This window comes from Microtus oregoni, unplaced genomic scaffold (assembly GCF_018167655.1).
Source record: "Microtus oregoni isolate MIOR12 unplaced genomic scaffold, Mior012 000009F_ref0000495, whole genome shotgun sequence".
In the NCBI taxonomy this organism is placed as follows: Eukaryota; Metazoa; Chordata; class Mammalia; order Rodentia; family Cricetidae; genus Microtus; species Microtus oregoni.
Genome location: NW_024543068.1, coordinates 41,146,770 through 41,168,982, shown reverse-complemented (window position 1 = coordinate 41,168,982; position 22,213 = coordinate 41,146,770). Strand labels below are relative to the sequence as shown.

The 22,213-nt window shown below is 42.9% G+C and overlaps 1 protein-coding gene across 9 annotated transcripts in view; it reads right to left on the bottom strand.

The window, feature by feature from the left end:
- Heatr5a (HEAT repeat containing 5A) overlaps positions 1-22,213 on the bottom strand; it is a 101,471-nt gene that overhangs the window by 12,933 nt on the left and 66,325 nt on the right. For 6 of the 9 annotated variants that reach the window (XM_041658339.1, XM_041658343.1, XM_041658341.1 and 3 more), the window contains 8 exons: positions 19,037-19,216; positions 11,441-11,680; positions 9,732-9,913; positions 8,603-8,671; positions 5,425-5,604; positions 3,211-3,433; positions 2,285-2,530; positions 307-449 (listed from right to left, as the gene is read on the bottom strand). In XM_041658339.1, coding sequence (XP_041514273.1) covers positions 307-449; positions 2,285-2,530; positions 3,211-3,433; positions 5,425-5,604; positions 8,603-8,671; positions 9,732-9,913; positions 11,441-11,680; positions 19,037-19,216 — 1,463 coding nt within the window. The remainder of the gene's footprint in view (positions 1-306; positions 450-2,284; positions 2,531-3,210; positions 3,434-5,424; positions 5,605-8,602; positions 8,672-9,731; positions 9,914-11,440; positions 11,681-19,036; positions 19,217-22,213) is intronic. The other 3 variants (XM_041658342.1, XM_041658344.1, XM_041658346.1) reach the window with 1 other exon arrangement.

Here is a 22,213-nt window from a genome sequence, read left to right as displayed (position 1 = left end):
TTGTCTCTTAGGGGAAACGCAAGGTAAGCTAGAGACAAGTGAAAAGACTGGGTTCCGGAGAAAAGAAAAGAAATGATTGCAACACACAACAATGGCTACTATGCTGGACAAAGCAACACAGGTCCTTCCTGCATGGCAGAAGGCAGAGTGCACGGTCAGAGGCTTGGCGGTTCCTGGGTTACCAAATCCTCGTGGCATCCCAGGGCTGGCCGTGCCCCTCTTTTCCTTTAGTGATCTTTGCCGAGATCTCCACCATAGTGACCTGAACACATTCCTGTTCTCTGAAGCCCACAGACGCCTACTCACAGCACAGTGTATCACCTGGTCACTGCCGATTTTAGATCTGGGCCACGGGACATCAAGGAGGACCTGCAGTGCCCGCAGGCAGGCGGTGATGCTCTCCATGGTGGCATCTGAGCGCAGGGAACACAGGAACTCCACGCTGATTCCTGGGAAAGGTAGAGAAGAGGCTTCTGAGAGTTTGTCCAGACTGTTAAGATAAGTCCACTGCAGTAAGACACATGCAGCGACTTCGCACAAGTAAACAGTAAGACAGCTTTAGCTCTGTGTGGGTGTGATGCAGCCACAGTCACCTGGTCGAGGCTGGCCTTGGACTTGTCTTCAATTCCTGATCCTGCTGTCTCTACCCCCAAGTGATGGGATTAAAAGTACATGCTATCACACTTAGCTAATTTTCTTTCTTTCTTTCTTTCTTTCTTTCTTTCTTTCTTTCTTTCTTTCTTTATTAGTTAAAAATAATTTTAGGGCCGGGCGGTGGTGGCGCACGCCTTTAATCCCAGCACTCGGGAGGCAGAGGCAGGCGGATCTCTGTGAGTTCGAGACCAGCCTGGTCTACAAGAGCTAGTTCCAGGACAGGCTCCAAAACCACAGAGAAACCCTGTCTCGAAAAACCAAAAAAAAAAAAAAAAAAAAAAAAACCCAAAAAAAAAAAATAATTTTAGTGGCTGAAGAGATGGCTCAGTGGTTAATGAACAGTGGCTGCTCTTCTGGAAGACCTGGGTTTGATCTCCAGCATCCACATGGCGATCACAACTGATTACAACTCAAGTTCCAGGGCAGCTGACACCTGGTTCCCATGGGTACGAAGCATGTAATTGGTGGGCAGAATATATACAAGCAAAATACCATACACATAGAATAAAATAATAATTTTAAAATTAAAAAAGTGTGTGTGTGTGTGTTGTGTGTGCGCGCACACATGCAGGGGCCTACAGATACCAGGAGCTGGAGTTACAGGTGACCGTCCGGAGCCTGAAGTCGATGCTGAGAACTGAATTTAGGTCCTAGAGGAGCAGCAACAGCTCTTAACTGTGGAGCTTCCTGATTTTCTTTTTAAAAAGTCACTGGGCATACACTTTTGAAACTTTTGGGAATAACACAATGAAAACATGCATGCACATTCCAATTTTTTTTAATGTATATAGCAAGAAATTCAGAATATCGGTAGGAGCGTTCCTCTTGTAAAAACTGTGGAGTGGCTGCAGAGACAGCTCAGTGGTCAGGTGCACGTAGAGCCCTTCAGAGGACCAGAGCTCAGTTCCCAGCACCCACACTGGCAGCTCAATGTCAATAACTCCAGTTCCATGGGACCCGAAGCCTCCTTCTGTCTCCAGTGGGTGTCTGTACTCACAGGTACACACAGTCACAGCAGGCAGACACGCACACACACACAAAACAAAACAAACAAAACAATGGAAAGCCAAATGGGGTGGCACAATTTTGTAATCTCAGACTTTCGGGGGAGACAGAGTCCTAGGCCAGCCTGGGCTACATCTGAGATCCTGTCACAAAACGACTCCCTTCTTCCACCAATCAAACAAAACTTTTGTAGAAAGAAAGGGACTAAACTTCTCTTGTAATTTCTGTTATTTATCAACTTGACACTGAAGCCAACTTGCAACAGGATTCTAGACTTACTTAATACAAGTTTTAATTTTATAAAATATACATAATACCTAGTTTCCTTCCTTCCTCCCTCCCTCCCTCCCTCTGATTTTTCGAGACAGGGTTTCTCTGTAGCTTTGGAGCCTGTCCTGGCACTTGCTCTTTGGACCAGGCTGGCCTCAAACCCACAGAGATCCGCCTGCCTCTGCCTCTGCCTCCTGAGTACTGGGATTAAAGGCGTGCGCCACCACTGCCCGGCAACGCAATACCTAGTTTCAATAATGATGTCACTAGCACCCAGCAAGGAACGAGGTGAAGGTCCCAGCAGGAGGCACAACTCAAGAGTAAGCCCTCTAGCACTGCCAGCCCTTTTGCTGACCTAGAATCAGATGGAACCTGTCAGTGTAGACATCCTCGGGGGACTTCACCGCAGCCCCAGATGATGATGAGTCCTGACACATGGACGTGGGAGTTACAGGCCTGGAGAGATTGGCAGCGCCTTCATCCGGGTCAGTGAAGCCTGTGCTGGTGAGCCACAGTGCTGCAGCATGGAGGATGAGCGCCCAGGAGCTGTGGTAATGCAGCTTTGCGTTTTCGCTTGTCTCTGCTGTGTAGAAAGCACCGCCTGCCAAAGGAGGAAGCAGTCGGTGGGAACAGGGAAAGACTGTGGCTAACCTGTGCTGCTCAGCAAGTGCATCTGTAACTCTCCCGGCAGTTCCCAAGCCCCTCACCCCCAGGACTTTCTGATGAGCTGTCTGTTCTCTGGCTCGGCAGACATAAACCTTCACTATACTCTGTTGGTGACTCATCTGGGTTTTTTTTTTTTTGGTTTTGGGTTTTTGCTTGTTTGATTTTTTTGCTTTTGTTTTTTTCTTGTTTTCTGAGACAGGGTTTCTCTGTAGCTTTGAGGTCTGTCCTGGAACTCTCTCTATAAACTAGGCTGGCCTCGAACTCACAGAGATCCTCCTGCCTCTGCCTCCGCCTCCCGAGTGCTGGGATTAAAGATGTATGCCATCACTGCCCGGCTTTGTGACTCATCTTACTGTTCGAGGCCAGCATGGTCTACAGAGTGAGTTCCAGGAGAGCCAGCGTGTTACACAGAGAAACCCTGTCTCAAAAAACAAAATAGAGCAAATTTCTAGCAGTCTACATTTAATGCAACTCTTAGCTGTTTACCCCACGAATACAAATTGTCCCAGGGGAAAATGTTTCAGCTAAGCATCACATATGCACATACTCTAGGAGAAATTTTGGGATAGAAGTTACTGTCACTCTAGGAATTAGCAGCTTGTTTTACCTCCTTACCTTCAACAGGAAGTTGAGAGGCAAATTCTGCAGGCAAAGTTAAGAGAGCAAAATCCTGCAGGGCAGCAAGCCAGAGTTTGCTTAGAGTGCCCAGGTCTGCGCAGACCAAGTCAAGAAGACCATCAGCCAAAGGGGACCCACTTCTCACACTGTCTTCTGAGTTAATAGGAGTCTTTGAAGTTTGTTTGTGACTTTTATGTCTTTGTACAGCAATTACGTAGACCTGTTAAAAGTTTATAAGTAGAAGAAAAATCTCGTGTCTGATGAAGCAATACGATGTTATTATGTGAGAACATTCAACTTGAAATGCACTGTGGTATCAAGAAGGCGTGCAGGGCTGGAGCGATGGCTCAGCGGGTAAGAGCACACTGCTCTTCCAGAGGATCTGAGTTCGACTCCCAACACTTCCATCAAGTGGGGGAGGCGGGAGTGAGCAGACCCCACACCCTCTTCTGGCATCCACCACCCACACATGCACTGGCAGCACACGCACCATATGATTAGCAAAAATAAAGTGTTGAAATTATTTTTTAAAAAGGCATGTATGTATAAACACATACAGATTGTAGAAAGATAAAAAAATCATTTCTGGGAAAGAAGAGTTGGCTCAGCAGTTAAGAGTACTGGCTGCTCTTGCAAAACCTGGGTTCAATTCCTAACAGCTATATGGTAGCATGCAACCATCTGTAACTCCAGTTCCAGGGGAGCTAATACCCCATTTTGACCTCTACAGACAACAGGCACATGTCTAGTACACACATATGCATGCAGGTAAAACATTCATACACATAAACTAATAAATGAATCTAAAAATAAATTCCATGAGATATCTCGGAGATAATAAGCACTGTACACACCCTGCCGGTATGCACTTCAACAGCCACGGCAGCTACCAACAACAGCACTCCAGGTTAACCTAATCCCCTCATCACGGGGCTGCAGACAGCCACTTCTCAACTCAACTGTGGGTACTGAAAATATGCTTACTAAAAAACCATTATAAAAACGTTTACTTAAGTAGATTCATGAACTAAAGAATAACTTTAGTCCTATAACTCTAAAACCTAAAAGAGCTAACTTTGAAACAAAAACACTCTGAAATACATACACTGTGTTAAGCCAAAATAATGGCAAAACTGGACAAATTTGCTGGGTGGTGGTGCTGCACGCCTTTAATCCCAGCACTTGGGAGGCAGAGGCAGGGGGAAACCCTGTCTCAAAAAAACAAAAACCAAAAAAAAGTGACAAATTTAATTCAGTTTCTCTTCTCTGTAGATTTGGAGCCTGTCCTGGAACTACCGCTTGTAGACCAGGCTGGTCTTGAACTCAAGAGATCAGCCTGCTTCTGCCTCCCTAGTGCTGGGATTAAAGGCGTGCGCCACCACCACCCAGACTTCTATAGTTTATCTTTAATTTTATCTGTAATTCATAACTGCTCCTACTTGACTCTTTAGACTGCTTGTCATTTGTTAATTAACATTCATACACATCTCGCTTGGACGTCTTTGGTTTCCCTTGCAATTGGCTACTACTCAGCACTGTGACACAGGCGGTGTCTCAGCATTTGAGAGGAAAGAATCAGTCTCATCGCCAGTCTCAGCCACATGGGAGGACCTTGCCTCAAAAACAAAACATGCAAACTCTAAACAACACCAACAATAAAACCAAAACAACAACCAAACCAAACCAAACCAAACCAACAAAATACCCCAAACCAACCCAGGTTAGGGTATGGCTCAGCCTTATAGGCTTTACCTACCATGCCTGGTTCAGTCAAGGACCTGGCTTCAATTCTTGGCAACCACAGAGATCAACAAAAAACCCTCCCCTGACAACAGTGTCAGGATTCAGGCATTATGTTGCCTCTGTTACTTGGCAGGATGCACTCAGGCAGCATCCTGGCTAGCCCAGGGTCCCTTTAAGAGACAAGATCTGCCTATTCCTACTCTCTTTCTGCAAGCAGGTCTCTGCCCCCCTCTCTCTCAGCCTCTCTTCCCTCCCCTTCCCTCTTGTCTCAATAAATTCTCCATAGAAGCTCTGTATACATGGCATATTTGTCTGTCCCTTACTGGCTGGGGGCTCCCACATGCTGCCAAAGTCCCTCCCATCCAAAATCCTAACAAATAGGACTTTGTATAATTGTATATACAGCCTAGAGTGTTTACGGGTGTCTGGTAGTTGCTATAATTCCCACTGTAAACCAAGAGCACCAACCTCCGCCCAGGCTTTCAGCACAGCCAAGATCTCCATGGTGGAAGCGCTCTCGTTATACAGGTGGCTGAGAGCTTCTTTCCCGGCCTGTACTTTCATTAGGGAGGAGACAAGCAGCTGATGAACTCTGCGGAGATCACTGAGGTCACGTACAACTCCACTTGCTATCCACGCACTGCAAACCTGGTTTCGAGGAGATCAGAAGTCAGATTTAAGAATTCTGTAGCTAGTCTTTGTGAGCTTAGCAGAGCCCATCCAAATCTTAGGAACTAGCCATGGAAATATGTTTTATTTTTAATTTTTAAATGATTTATTTATTTTTATTTTATGTGCATTGGTGTTTTGCCTGCATGTATGCCTGTGTAAAGATGTCAGATCCTCTGGACCTGGAGTTACAGACAGGTGTGAGTGCTGGGAATTGAACCCGGGTCCTCTGGAGGAGCATCCTGTGCTCTTAATTGCTGAGCTATCCTCCCAGTCCAGATTTTTTTAAACCAAGAAACCTAATAGAATGTAGCAGACAAAGAATCAAAGCTGGGACTTCAAAAATGAACAGAGACTAAGGCTGAAACAACCAAACAGTGCTCTTTAGGGCGTAAGGTGAAGAGTGTGAGAGACCCATATGCATACATTAAACTACAAATCCATAACCACAAACTTCTGGATAAATGTTTTAAATAACATTCCAATCTTTAGTATCTTATCTCAGTATTTAAAATTAAGAGGCTATGTGGTTAACTAATGTGACTTAGTTAAAAGACAAAGACTTAATATTTAGAACCCTGACGAAGCTGGGTGTGCTGGTGCATGCCTTTAGTTTCAGTGCTTGGGAGGCAGAGGCAGGGGGATCTTTGTGAGGCCAGCCTTGTCTACATAGCAACTTCCAGGTCATGAGAACTACACAGTGAGACCCTGTCACAAAACACAACACAACACAACACAACACTCCAAGGAAGGCTTCGTTTTCATTTTTGTTTTAGCAGTATGCAGACTCTCACACATGCCAGGCAAGTGTTCTCTTACTGGGCAACAATCCTGGACACTAAGAAAGATTTTGATCTTTCTAATAACAGTTTATTTTTATTTAAAAACAAGTCAAAATCACCACAACTAAACACTATTCATATTTTGCAATGCAGGTTGACTATAGTGGCTTATGCCTATATCCCAGCAGTAGGGAGGCAGAGGAAGGAGTTACAGGTCAGATTTGGCTAGTTTGGAGCCAGTCAGGGCTACAACAGGTCCAGTTCCTAAAAACCAAAGGATGTGGTAGTAGATGCCTTTAATTTCAGTACTCAGGAGGTAGAGGCAGGAAGATCTCTGTGAATTTGAGGACAGGCTGACCTATATAGTGAGTCCGGGTCAGTCAGGGTGGCAAAGAGATCCTGCTTCTAAACTAATTGACAAACAAACCCACAACACAAAACCAGAGGGAGTAAAATCTGCAATGCCTAACTAAAGTTTGCTAATTTTTTAGGGACTCTGTGCTTTTCCAGATGCCATGGTAGCTCTCTTTCTAGAGAAAAATATTTTTGCCTTGTCCATATACAGTTGGCCTTTGACTAGCTATTTTTAAACTTCATTATTTGCAAAGGCAGTAAGTTAGGAAAAGCTGTACTCACTCCTGTGGTTCTGGGAGGAGGCAGAAAGCCACAGTCCTACTCAGTAACACCATCACAAGGGGACCAAGTCAGCTGCTGGTGCCAGGTTGCCCAGGAACAGTGGCTGGAACTGACGCACTACATGCATTTTCTATTTGTGATAGATTTATTGATACAGAACCCCATTTTGTTTATTCGTTTTTCAAGACAGAGTTTTCTGTGTAATAGCCCTGGCAGTACTGGAACTGTGTAGACCAGGCTGGCTTAGAACTCACAGAGATTCTCCTGCCTTTGCCTCCCAAATGCTGGGATTAAAGGTGTGTGCCACCACTGCTCAGAACATAACTCTATTTACATAGAGGAGAACATCTATTCATTCATTCATTTATTCATTTTGGGTTTTTCAAGATAAGGTTTCTCTGTGTAACTTTGAAGCCTGTCTTGGAACTCACTCTGTTGACCAGGCTGGCCTTGAACTCACAGAGATCTGCCTGTCTCTGCCTCCTGAGTACTGGGACTAAAGGCGTGTGCCACCAGCACCTGGCCAACATATATTTATTTAATTCTTGTCTCATTTACTAAGATTTCAGGTGGTTTATAAAAAGAACACTGATACAAAGAGATGCCAAATTAAGGGCTTTGAGCAAAATTTCCTTAATACACAGTCCATTAATAATGCCTGCACTCAAATAGCTCCAAAATTCAAGCAGGTAAAAAGAAGGTGAATGCTGGGAAGGTGTGCCAGTGACAGAACACACACTGTAGATGGCACGCACGAGGGCCCACACTCAACTGTAGCACGAGACAGCCTCTAAGAATAATGAAAAGAACAAGAAAGATGAAGGAGCTGCTGCAAGCTAAGTTTCTGTGCTATGTCTATAACTTTTCCTTCAGGTCACCTATTGGACAGGACACCCATGCCAAGGATGCCCGCTGTTTCCAACTGTGTCACACAGCTCTTAGAGACAGGAAAACATGCTTAACTTTGCTTGAAATGCCAACCTATGCTCTCCTGACACACCGTTCTTAGTCAATAAAAGTCTAAATAAAAGTCTGCTAGCTCATACTGCTGCTGGTAATGGGGAAAGCAGGTGTTTGCATACACTGCTGGTGTGTTTCATAATCTGCCCCTTTCTGACCTTCTCCCCTCCCCCCGTGCAGTGTATCCACTGGCAGGCCCCATGCGGGATGACTTGCTGTGGCAATATTTTTACTTTATTTTTTTTGGTTTTTCGAGACAGGGTTTTGGCCCTGGATGTTCTAAAACTCACTGTGTAGAACAGGCTGACCTCGAACTCAGTGTTAGGTCTGCGTGCCTCCTGAGTGCTGGGATTAAAGGCATGCACCACCATACCCAGCTGTGACAGTATTTGTAACAGGAACAGAAGAAACACTGACAGGCTCATCAACATACACTGTTCTAGTAAATTGGGACTCTCGCAGCCTGGGGCACCATGCACTGGGGAAGAAGCAGGCTGTTTCCCAAACGTCCAAAGGAAAGGAAAAGGGTGTGCCAATGTGACCCTGAGACTGGAGCTCTGGATTCCGCCTCTTTAAGTCTCCACTCTGTATCCACTCACCTGACAGGCCTTGGCAGTGATGTCAGGCGGTGTCTCTGAAGTGAAGGCTGGTCTAAGAGCTGCTCCAACCTGACAAGGAATCACAGGATTTGACAAACATCAACAAGAGAGCATCACTTTAACATTGGAAATCATCCATTTAGGATGTCTCCTGTCTGCCCCATACGACAGCACATTTCTGCCTCTGGGGAAGGTCTGTGTTTTGCTGTGGAGCTAGTAACTGGCTCCAGGTATCCAAATCTCTCAAGACTTTTGCTGAAGAGGGGCTATTTTCTGTATAAAGATCTGAGTGTGGGAAGAATCATCTTGCTACCAATCAGAGGTGTGTGTGTGTGTGGGGGGGGGGGGGGCGTGTACTTGGAGTAAAGCCAGCATGGAGAATCCTCCATTTTCTTGCCAAACTGTGTTTCTTGCATCTGGAGTTCTATGAGGACATAACCAAGCTGGTATAGTACTGTTCCAAGACGGTAATTCCATGCACTGCAGCCCCTCTTTGGCTACATCTCCATGCATACACTGGCTTTGTTTGCTGGGAAGAAGTGAAGGAGCTGGCCACCCAACTAGAGAACTGTTCTACACGGTCTGCTTATTCCTAACTATCACCAACTACCTGTCAATCAACCGACAGATTACAAGATGGACGGTTCTACTTCCATCCTTGGACTATTAAACACAGAAAGATCACGAAACCAGGTTCTTTTCTAAATGTAGAAAAATAAATGCCGAGGGAGGTTGCATGTGGCACTCCAATCTGGGAGTAAGGAAGGCAAAGCATGTACGTAGCCCAATTATTTACTGTTATGTTGCTTACTCAGACATTTTGCAAAAAAATTTCCTACTAAAAAATGTCTGTTCCTGTAAATTAAAAAGGTTTTAATTATAAAAATTAATCCTTAAGGTTATAAGCTACTATTTTAAATACATGATTTTGATTTTACTTGAAGCTTTATCAAACGCTAGCTACTAGATTTGTTCTACAAATACATGTATTTTCTATGCACCGATGTTAAGGGCCACAGGTTAGAAGAGAGTCTTTATGAACTAAAAGGTGACATGAGATGACTTCGTAGCTTTTATCGGTATGTGTGTTAGTAGTAGTACCAGGAGAACCTGAACAAGTGACACTTACATTGGCTTGATACTGTTCCAGGATAACATGACCTGGAAACTCTGGCTCTGCAATATCTGCAAACCGCCGAATAACAACCAAGAGCGTGTCAAGGCCAGAGAGACGCAGCTGGTCACTATGGTCTGTTGCAGCCATAAAAGCCATGCGAATTAGGTCAGCAAGGTGGAGCACCAAAAAATCATCTAGAAGATGAAAAATATGCATTATCATGAAGAAGAATAAGCTGAAACTAAGATTTGCGTTCCGTGATAATGTTCTCTCCTTATTTCATAGCCCACACTTGCTTTTAGGCTCTCTTGATTTGATTTACTGCTCTGTTTCATCCTGTGTTAAATAGATTTTTAGGCTAAATTTAATGCACACTCAAATATACACAAAACCATCTGAAACCAAAATGTTATATATATAGCTGTGCAAAAGCCCAAAGCAGAATTAACAGTCTTTAAGAACAAGTGCTAGCAGTTTCCTCAATAAACACTTTGTCCGGACTGTCTGATAAAAGCACATGAATTAATTGTATTTAGCAGAGCTCGGGGTGTGACGAACTTGGCAGTAATTCATTTTCTTTATGCCAAGTTGGTGACAAGGGACTTTAAAAAGTTCCATGTGGCTCTTTATATGGATTATGTTTTTCCTGTCTTGTCAAACACAGAAACATATAAAAACAACTCTAGCTACAGAAATGAAAAATGCAAATTCCTTTCATTCCTAAAGCATATTCTTGCTATAAAAATTCTGAGAAACAAAAGTAAATCACTTAAGGGTTCCAGTAGTACTTAGGAAACCAGCGTTTACCTAGAAAACATGTTAGAGTTCACAATAAAACCACCACCTCTTAGTAAAAGCCAACTACAGTCTTCATTTCTAGCATGGAGTCAGAGAGTATCAGTGAATGGCACACTGATTTTGTATCGTTAGTGTCTAAAACTACGTTCATCCCAAACATACATGAAAATATCACCAACTCCAGCCGGACTGGGAAGAAACAAGCATAGGACCAAACTAGTCCTTCTGAATGTGACTGACAGTTGAATTGCTGGGGCAGACTGCGGGGCCACTGGCAGTGGCACCAGGATTTATCCCAACTGCATGTATTGGCTTTTTGGGAACCTATTCTCTTTGGATATATACCTTGCTCAGCCTAGATATAGAAGGGAAGGCCTTGGACCGTCCCCAAAGCAATGTACCTTACTCTCTCTGAAGACTGGATAGGGATGGGGTGGGAGAGTATGTGGAGGGAATGGGAGGAGGGAAGGGAGTGGGAACTTGGATTGGTATGTATAATGAAAAAAAATAGCTTACTTTCTTTAAAAAAAAAAACAAACCATAAAAATAAAAAAATAAAATAAATGCTTGCTTGAAAACTATTAAACACAATGTATATTCAGACTGGCAATACTAGCATTTTGATTTAAATTTTTTTAAAAATATTACATTTCCTAACGTGTGTGTGTGCATGTGCACATGTATATTATGAATATGTGTGTCATAATGCATGCAACCACCAGGAACTGGTTCTTCCCTTCTACCATACAGGTTCCAGGAACTGAACCTGTAATAAATATCTTATTATCTGAATACAGCGCAAGAAGGCCGTGGGCTGGTGCAGCGAGAATAAGGCCCGGCAGTGCCGAGGCTTTATTTTAGGTGGGAACCATGGCAGTCAGCTCTCTGCTTTCATCCTGGCTGTTCCGCTCCGTGCTACTTACTTCTCGAATCACTTTTTTTCATTTCCTGTGCCAAAGCGATGTCAAAATGGGCACGGTTCGCATTTGCACACTGGTTAATTATTCTACAGACACAGTCAGCAGCAAAGACTCTGGTGGCCCATCTAGGATTACTGAAAGGGTGTGGTTTCCCATCACTCCTGCTGGTCAAAACCGAGGCATCGTCACCCCTGTCTCCTTCTTCCTCTTGCATTGTATCCAGGCAAGTTACAGCTGTGAAATCTTCGTCAAGGGAAAACATAAGTAACTACAATTAATTGGAAGACACAGCTATTAAAGAACACAAAATACAACTCCAAATGCAGACTAGAATTACTATTAACCAATCATACACCTTTATGACGACATAAGATAATTAGGTCTCATAGCAACTGGCAACAATGAGTTGTCATTCTGACCTCCACAGACATGTACATGTGCACTCCAATCACACACACACCAATAATGATGATAAAATTACCACATACTGTGATAATTATTAATCCCTTGCATGAAGATGGCTGTACTTAATAAAATTCAAAATCTCGACAATAAGGCCTGAAGTGGGTTTAAGGAGATTCTTGAAATAGTCAGGGGACATGCACACACTTTTTTGTTAGAACATTCACTGCTATTATTATAGTCTCAAAGTTATGCTTCTAGTTACCAATCACGGAACTGTTTCTTATTAACTGTTTAACTTTTTCTTTTTTTTTTTGGTTTTTCGAGACAGGGTTTCTCTGTGGTTTTGGAGCCTGTCCTGGAACTAGCTCTTGTAGACCAGGCTGGTCTCGAACTCACAGAGATCCGCCTGCCTCTGCCTCCCGAGTGCTGGGATTAAAGGCGTGCGCCACCACCGCCTGGCTAACTTTTTCTTTTGATACAGGGTCAGTGTACTAGTTGGTTTTGAATTCCTAGAGATTTGCCTGTAGGGTGTAGGGATTAAAGACATATACCACCAAACCTACACTTCTTAACTGGCTAACTGGTAACCTTATAAACTAAATGGAAGGAATGCCATAAAACAAACCAACCTATTAATCTTTATAAAAAGATTATTTATTTATTTATTATATATACAGTATTCTGCCTGCTTGTATGTCTGAGGGCCAGAAGGCACCAGATCTCATTACAGATGGTTGTGAGCCACCATGTGGTTGTTGGGAATTGAGCTCAGGACCTTTGGAAGAGTAGCCAGTGCTCTTAACCATTGAGTCATCTCTCCAGCCCCCAATCTATTATTCTTAAAGTATCTTGTATATGTCAATATTTTCCACACTTTTTGGTGTGTGTTAGAATAGCAAAGAACTCACTAACAAAGTTTTAGCCAAGAACACACTGTGACTACAAAGTCTATACCGAACCAGATGTGGTGATGAGAACCAGAATGTTCCTTACACTCTGAAGGTAGAGACAAGCAGATGAGTTCAAGCCACTAACAAAAAAACAAAAACAAAAACAAAACAGTCTACAGAGATGGAAAGACATTTTCCCAATAAGAAAGGATGAAGTCAAACTACAGAGCATTAATAAAAAGACAAAAAACAAAAACAAAATACCAATGAGAGAATAAACCAGACCTGCAGTATCAAAAGAGGTCAAGATAGAAGGCAAGGGTATAAAGAAATCACCAGGAAAAGATTTTTAATCTCCCCGTTCCACATGCCAGAACAAAAGGAGGCTGCAGTGGACATGGTGTCCACTCAGCCCCTCACGCAGTACCAGGTGCAGTCTGCTAGAACCACAGAAGCAGAGCCTTGTGTTTCCCGGGGTGGCAGCAGTTAGCTCCCTAAGTGTTCTTCCCACCTCTGGTTCTTTAATCTCCACTCTTACACATATGTGGGGAAAGAGGAACCTTGTTCACTGTTGGCAAAAGTGCAAACAGGCAGACACCACGGAAATCAGCATGGAAGTCTTCCTTCCTTCCTCCCTTCCTTCCTTCCTTCCTCCCTCCCTCCCTCCTTCCTTCCTTCCTTCCTTCCCTCCCTCCCTCCTTCCTTCCTTCCTTCCTTCCCTCCTTCCTTCCTTCCTTCCCTCCTTCCTTCCTCCCTCCTTCCTTCCTTCCTTCCTTCCCTCCCTCCTTCCTTCCCTCCCTCCTTCCTTCCCTCCTTCCTTCCTTCCTTCCTTCCTCCCTCCCTCCTTCCTCCCTCCTTCCTTCCTTCCCTCCTTCCTTCCTTCCTTCCCTCCCTCCTTCCTTCCTTCCTTCCCTCCCTCCTTCCTTCCTTCCTTCCTTCCCTCCCTCCTTCCTTCCTTCCTTCCTTCCCTCCCTCCCTCCTTCCTTCCTTCCCTCCCTCCTTCCTTCCCTCCCTCCTTCCTTCCTTCCTTCCTTCCTTCCCTCCTTCCTTCCTTCCTTCCTTCCTCCCTCCCTCCCTCCTTCCTTCCTCCCTCCTTCCTTCCTCCCTCCTTCCTTCCTCCCTCCTTCCTTCCTTCCTTCCTACCTTCCATTTGGGACAGGGTTTCTCTGTAGCTTCGAAGCCTGTCCTGGAACTCACTCTGTAAACCAAGCTGGCCTCGAACTCACAGAGATCCGCCTGCTTCTGCCTCCGAGTGCTGGGATTAGAGGCGTGCGCCACCACCGCCGGGAAGCATGTATCTTTCTTTTTTTTTTTTTAAATTTTTTTTTAATATTTATTTATTATGTGTACAATGTTCTGTGTCTATGCCTGCAGGCCAGAAGAGGGCACCAGACCTCATTACAGATGGTTGTGAGCCACCATGTGGTTGCTGGGAATTGAACTCAGGACCTTTGGAAGAGCAGGCAATGCTCTTAACCACTGAGCCATCTCTCCAGCCCAGCATGTATCTTTCTTAAAAAGCTAGAAGGGAATTACCAGATGATCCAGCTACACCATTTCTAGGAATTACCCAAAGGACTCCCTGTCCTAACACAGAGGTTCCTGCTCATCCACGCTTGCTGCTCTCTGTCAGTCTGGACATTCGTGAACTGATGAATGATAAGAAAAATGAAATTATAAACTCTGCAGGAAGACAGAACTGGAAATATACTGAGTTGAAACAGGTCCAGAAAGACAAATGGCTCATGTTCTCTCTCATAAGGATCCTAGTTTCAAATTTTTAGATTTGTACGTTTAGTTTGGAGTGTCTGTAGCGGCCAGGAGTCCAGAAAGGCCCCGGAGAGGGTGAGAGGAGTGTGGAACATATGTCATATGAAGGCAGAAGTGGAAAATACTGGGGGAAAAGGAGTCGAAGAAGGGATAGTAAATATGTATCATCGTAAATGACCTTTTTTGAGTTGTTAATTGAAGTGTGTGTATGTGTGTGTTAATGAGTTTGAACAAGGGTATCCTGCTTAGGTACTGGATAGATACTGCTCCCAGAAGCCATGAGCTACTAGATGAAAATGCTAGGTATGGGATCATTTTCTATGATTTTTGGTCAGGGAGGTGCCAGAGCAAACAAAATGAAATGTTATTGACAAAACACAGCTGAATTGGGAGCCTCAGGGAATACAAATTCAAAATTAAGAAAAGCTGGGCATGGCGGTGCACACCAGGATCCCAGTACTCAGGGAGTAGAGGAAGAAAGAGCAGAAAAAAATTTAAATAAGAAAGATAATAGAAAAAAAATCAATCTCATTATGTACACATTTTTAAGTTTTTTGGTTTGAAATAGGGTTTCATGTCGCCAGGATGGCAATGAATTTGCTATGTAGCTGAGGATGAACCTGTCTCTGAATCATCCTGTTCCCACCATTAGAGGTGCTCTTTTCTTCTCTCCCTGGGGTCTGACCTCGGGCAGCACATGTGGAAGGCAGCGCTCTACCACTGAACTGGATCCCCAGCCAGAGCCACATTTTCTTTCAAAGCAGAAGTCCTTACCAGGTTTTAAGTTACAGACATATAGATCACAGGAGGACCAACCACTAAGAAGTCAAATCGGGGCTGGAGAGATGACTCAGAGGTTAAGAGCATAGGCCATTCTTCCAGAGTCCTGAGTTCAATTCCCAACAACCACACGGTGGCCCACAGCCATCTGTAATGAGATCTGGTGCCCTCTTCTGGCCTGCAGGCACAATACTATATACATAATTAAAAAAAAAAAAAGAGGTCAAATTGGACAAAACAGACAAATCTCTAGAAATGCCACAGTACTTTCTCCTTTCACATAGTTTACCCATGAGGGACCTCTGCTGACTACACTGGAAGGTGCTGGGACGCTGAGAAAATAAGTAGGTTTGAAAGGGAAACAGACGGCAAAAGAGCTGAATCTGTGTCTTTAAGTTACTAATTTGTTCAAGACAACTTCCTCTGTAAAAAGGAATAATCCGGCCTATTCAGAGGGTGAGTTAAAAGATTAAATCAGAGCCAGGCAGTGGTAGCACACGCCTTTAATCCCAGCACTTGGGAGGCAGAGGCAGGGGGATCCCTGTGAGGTCAAGGCCAGCCTGGTCTACAAGAGCTAGTTCCAGGACAGGCTCCAAAGCTACAGAGAAACCCTGTCTCGAAAAACAAAAACAAAAAAACTTACATCAGATTAAAGAAATTACTTTTTGGTGAGACTGGTGGTTAAGAGCACTGGCTGCTCTTCCAGAGAGGTTCTGAATTCAATTCCCAGCACTGGCTGCTCTTCCAGAGAGGTTCTGAATTCAATTCCCAGCACTGGCTGCTCTTCCAGAGAGGTTCTGAATTCAATTCCCAGCAGCCACATGGCAGCTTAAACCGTAACTCCAGTTCTAGGGGTCTGACATCCTCACACAGACACACATGCAGGTAGAACATTAATGCATAAAAAAATCATTTTGCCTAAAGTGAAATTTCTTTTTTCTCTTCTCATTTTCACTTAAATTAAGGAGAGACACAGTTTAAGACCTCAAACACATATTCTTTTTATTAAGCTAAGACATTAGTCAAATAACATGGTTTTCAATATTTATTGAATTCTTTAATTTTATTTTAAATTTTTAAATTAAATTAAATTTTTTTTTTTTGAGGCAGGGTCTCTCATGTATCCCAGGCTGGCCTCAAACTTGCTATGTGGCTAAGGATGACATTTAATTTCTGATCTCCCAAGTGCTGCGATTACAGGCATGTGCCAGCACCCCAGTTTTGTTTCTGTTTCAGGTAACCTTATATAGACTAGTCTGGTCCCACACTCATTATGAATTCCTTATTCTTCGGCCAGTATCTCCACGGGATGGGATCACAGACATGCAGCCCATATTGGGCATCTGTGATGCTATTCTTGAGTGTAAACTTGACTACATCTTGAATCAATTAAAACCCCAAAATGGAAGGCACACCTGTGAGGGATTTCCGGTTAATGTGAAGAATGACTGTCTCTTCTAATCCAGATCTTTGAGGTAGGAAGACAAGCCTTTAACCAAGATCTAATCTGGGCTACGCCTTCTGCTGGCAGCCTATATAAGGACATGGAAGAAGGAAGCTGTTGCTCTTTGCCTGCTTGCTCTCACCTTCTAGCAAGTCGATTAATTCAGTGGCATTAGAGCCTACTTCTTTGGGATTCTGGCATACACTGTAGATCAGCTGAGACATCCAGCCTCGCAGACTGAACAACTACTGGATTCTTGAACTATGGGTTAGTAGGCTTCCATTGTTGGATCAGGTGGACCACAGTCTGTGCCATTTTAGTAAATCTCCTTTCTATATATACATATAGACAGGATAATTCTGTAAATCCTGTTACTCTTGACTAATACAGATCTAACACTATTTGAAATTAACATTATTAACTGTGGAGAGACCAGACTGTTCAAAACGTCAACTACTGAGTGTTGTAGAATGTTAGTTAAAGATGTGTTACATTCTTTTATGCTGTGGAACATGTCTAAAACACCTGATTGGTCTAATAAAGAGTTGAACAGCCAATAGTGAGGCAGGAGAAAGAATAGGCAGGGCTGACAGGTAAAGAGAATAAACAGGAGGAGAAATCTGGGAAGAGAGATAGAGGAGTAAGAAAAGGAGGAGGATACGTGGGACCAGTCACCCCACCACTCAGTCAGGCAGACATGGAGTAAGAAGTAAAGAAAAGGAATATAGAGTAGAAAAAGGTAAAAGCCCAGAGGCAAAAGGTAGATGAGCTAATTTAAGAAAAGCTGGCTAGAGAAGGTGGTGGTGGCGCACGCCTTTAATTCCAGCACTTGGGAGGCAGACACAGGTGGATCTTTGTGAGTGTGAGGCCAGCCTGGTCTACAAGAGCTAGTTTCTGGACAGTTAGGGCTGTTACACAGAGAAAAACCTGTCTCAAAAAACCAAAACAAACAAACACACAAACAAAAAACTGATTAGAAACAAGCCAAACTAAGGCATTTATAAGAAAGAATAAAGACAGAATAAGATTCCATGTGATTTATTTGGGAGCTGGGTGGTGGGCCCCTAAAGAATAAAGAATCAAATCAAATCAAAACAAACAAACAAACAAACAAACAATTGAGTGTTGGTACTGCCAGCTCATTACACAGCACAAGGCCTCACAGAATCACAAAATGTGAACTATGGTAACTCTTCTATTATGATGACATGTAGCAATCTCTCAATCATTTATAACATATGCAAAGAAATGATATAACTATGCGGTGGTTTGAAAGAAAATAGCCCCCATAGGCCCATAGAGAGGGGCGCTATTAGGAAGCATGGCCTTATTGGAGTAGACAAGGTCTTGTTGGAAGAACTGTGTCACTATGGGGGCAGCTTTGGAGGTCTCCTATACCCAAGCTACACCCAATGTGGCACACAGTCTCCTTCTACTGTCTGTGGATCAAGATGTAGAACTCTCAGTTCCCTCTCCAGGACCCTGTATGCCTGCACACTGTCAGGCTTCCTGCCCTGATGACAATGGACTAAATCTCTAAACTGTAAGCCAGCCCCAATTAAATGTACTCCTTTATAAGAGTTGTAGTCAGTGTTCTTAACCTCTGAGCCATCTCTGCAGCCCCGGGGTGAATACCTTTAGCCCAGCACTTGGGAGGCAGAGACCAGGGAGCTCTGATTTTGAGACCAGCCTGCTTGACAAAGTCAGTTCCTGAAATCAAGGCTGTTTGGAACACAGTGTAACCTTTTCTTGAAAAGCAAAATAAAATAAACCAAGCCAAGCCAAGCCAAACCAAACAAAACAAAAAGAACAAAAACAAAAAGCCAAGTGTTGTGGTACACAACCTTCATTCCAGCATTTGGGAGAAAAAACCAGTCTCTGTGGGACTAGCCTACATATAAGACTTTGTTTAAAAAAAAAAATGGTTCCCAGCACCCATACGGCAGCTCACTACCACCTGCAACCCCAGCTCTAGGCGACCCAATGCCTTTTTCTGGACTCTGAGAGCATTACACTCATACATGCACAAATCCCCACGCAGTCACACATACAAAAATAAATCTTTTTTTCAAAAAGACAAAAAAAATTATTACAGAAAAAATTATCTAAGACAAAAGAAGAAAAAACAAGCTAATCATTATATTTATGTTGTGGAAATCCAAGAGAACTCTAATAATAATAGCATTTGAAGAAAGCAATGACCATACAATACTTAAACAGAGAAGAGAAACTGTTGTCAATGGCAGACCATTTCCAACTAGGTTTCTTCTTCTGATTTTACTGCTGTAATTAGCAGTTCCCAGTACTCACCAGCAGATGCAGCAAGTACATCTCTACAAAGTTTTAACCAAAAGGACAGCTTCTCCACTGCCATAGAGGTCAGCATGTGATGTAGAGTCTCTCTGATATCCTGGCATAAGCTTTTGTCTGTTTCTTTATCTAGTAAGGCCAGCAGCGCCCCTTCAAGGCCCACTTCTTTGATGTTAGCATCTGCCAAGAAGAAAACCGATGAGCTAAGTAACACAGAAGACAGAACTGCCATTTGGGAAACACACATGTTCAGCGGTCACTAAACACCACCTATCAATGTACTTCAGAGATTAGCCTAGACATTGTGTTTAATCTACTGAAGTTGAAATTAATTCACAGTCAATCTCTGGGGTAACTTACAACCCTGCATAGCCATTAAAAAAAAAAAAAAACAAACTCTTTTAAGAGCTAGTGATATAAGGCATCCAGCAATTCAGAGCATAAAGATCCCTGCTGAGAAATTTGACAACTCTGGAACTCACATGAAGGAAATGAGAGAACCAATGACTACTCTGACCTCCACATGTGTGCAAACCCACATATAAGTGCAATGAAAAATTTATAAAGTTGTTAATGTCACCTTAATTAGGTTAAATATTATCTAATTAATGGTCAATGCAGCAATTCAGAATGCACACATATATTTTATCTATTATTTATCAGAATTCTTTTTTTTTTTGGTTTAAAGTGAAATTCAAACCAGTAAACATGATCAATAAGTTTCCTTGTTCTAGTATAAAGGCTCTGATTTGTTGGGTGCTACTGGGGAATTAATCCAGGCTAAGTTTTGAATGTGAGATCCTTCTGTCTGTCTCCCGAGTAGGCAAATTACAGAACTGTACCACCAAATCCAGTTAAAAAAATCTAAATAATTTAAAAATCACATCTAATTAATTAATTAGTGGTTGTGTGTGCATCATGCATGTGTGGAGGTCAGATGACAACTGTGGGCCCCAGGAACTGAACTCAGGTCATAAGTTTAGCGGCAAGGGCCTATCCCTACTGAACCACCCCGCTAGTTCCTTAATTTTGTTTTAAAACAAATTAAGCAGTAAACAACTACTGACTGGTGAACAGGGTTCAATCTCTGAGTTCATATACATCATTATACAACATTCCCACCAAAGAGAGACACAGCAACTCAGAGGAGAAAAACAGCTTCAATCTTTCATCTACTTCCTTTAATTCTGAAAAAGTCAAAAACCAGTACAGCTGATTTAGCTCAGCTTAGCATTTATAAAATCAATTATATTCTAAAAGTTGAATTATCTTTTGAAGATCAGAAGGGAACAGTAGGGATATTTCAGATTAGCATAAGAGGATATACTAACTAATGTTGAGTAATGATAGTCACAGACTGGGGCTTCGGGACTGTAAATTCATGATATTACTAAATCACTGCTGACTTTCTTGGGTTGGAAATTGGGTCTGGCATGGAAGACAATGCCCTTCTTGAGAATGCAAGGTGAAGTGTGTAGACTTAACTGTGAGGCCTACAGCCTGCTTTGAAATGACATGACAACAGCCAGTGTTGTGAATATGGATGGAGACACATATACAATGAGCATCCTAAAGATGTAGATAAGGTCAATTATGTATTCACTGCATGGCTCTTTCAACTTTTCAATGAGTTTTAAATATTAAATTTTTATTTAGAATTTTTTTTAGATTTATATTATATGTATGAGTGTTTTGTCCACATGTCTATGTATGCACTATATGTGTGCCTGGGGCTTGCAGGGGCAGGAAGGGGGCATTGGATGCCCTTGATCGGAGTCACGGATGGCTGTGTGTCACCCCGTGAGTGCTGGGAACTGAACTGGGATCCTCTGTAAGAACAAGCGCTCTGAACTGCTGGCCGTCTCTCCAGCACCAAGCATTAAAAATTTTAAAGGAATAAGACAATGAGTTTTCCACTATAATTTTACTCACATAGCTTATGCAGTATTTTATTTTTTCCTGGCCAAAAAGCATTTAAAAAAAAATGTTCAAAAGAAGTAAGGATAAATGAAGGCTCTGGAGATGGAGATGGCTTGAAGGGTAAGGACGCTGGCTGCACTTGCAGAGGATATGGGTTCGCTCAGCAGCTGATGCTCTCTCTCACTTGCAAACACACAAAATAGAACATTATAAAAACATCTTTTCTAAAAAACCAGAAAATTGCCCCTCTGGGGTGTGTGTGTGCAGTAGTGGTGCATGCTTTTAATCCGAGCATTTGCAGTTCGTGGTCAGCCTGGTCTACAGAGCGAGTTTCGAGACAGTTAGGGCTGTTATAAAAAGAAATTCTGTCTTGAAAAACAACAACAACAAAACATTGCCTTCCTAACTACTCCCTCTTCTAGTTCTCTGTATATGTTTGTGTGTACATGTGTGTGTGCGCACATAACTTAATACTACTAATAACATGTTCACACCAGCAAAATCTAAAGCAATAGATACAGACAATTTTGGTTGTAAATAAAAACTAAAAAGTTTCTTTGGGGAAAGACCTGACATTATTACAACTCAACAGTCATGTTGAGTAACCCAAGTCAGCAGAATTTTTCCAAAATGTACTATTTTTATTAACATGTAAGAATTTCACACATGCTGTCCTAGTTAGGGTCACTGTTGCTGTGATGAAACACCATGACCAAAGCAACTTGGGAGGAAAGGGTTTATTTGGCTCACACAGGGCAGGATCCTGGCGGCAAGAGCTGATGCAGAGGCCATAGAAAGGTGCTGCTCACTGGCTTCTCAGATTGACTTTTTATAGCAGCCAGGACCATGAGCTCAGAGATGGCACCACCCACAATGGGTGGATACCCCCACCCCAATCAATCACCAATTAAGAAAATGTTCTATAGGTTTGCCTACAGCCGATCTTACAAAGCCAATTTCTCAATTGAGGTTCTCTCATCTCAGGTGACTTTATCTTGTGTCAAGCTAACGTGTAAAAACCAGCACACATGCACGCAACAATTTTGATCATATTCGCCAACCCACCCTTCCCTCTAAATTCCTTCCAGACCCATCATCACCCAGCACAAACGTTTCAATGTACTAATAGAATAAACAGGAGAGGCTTTGACAGTAAACACATTATGGACCTGAAAGCTTTAGCTGGGAAGCTTTGCAAAAGCTGTGACTTTCTAAATGTATGACAGTAATTTTGGAAATATACATACAATAATATGA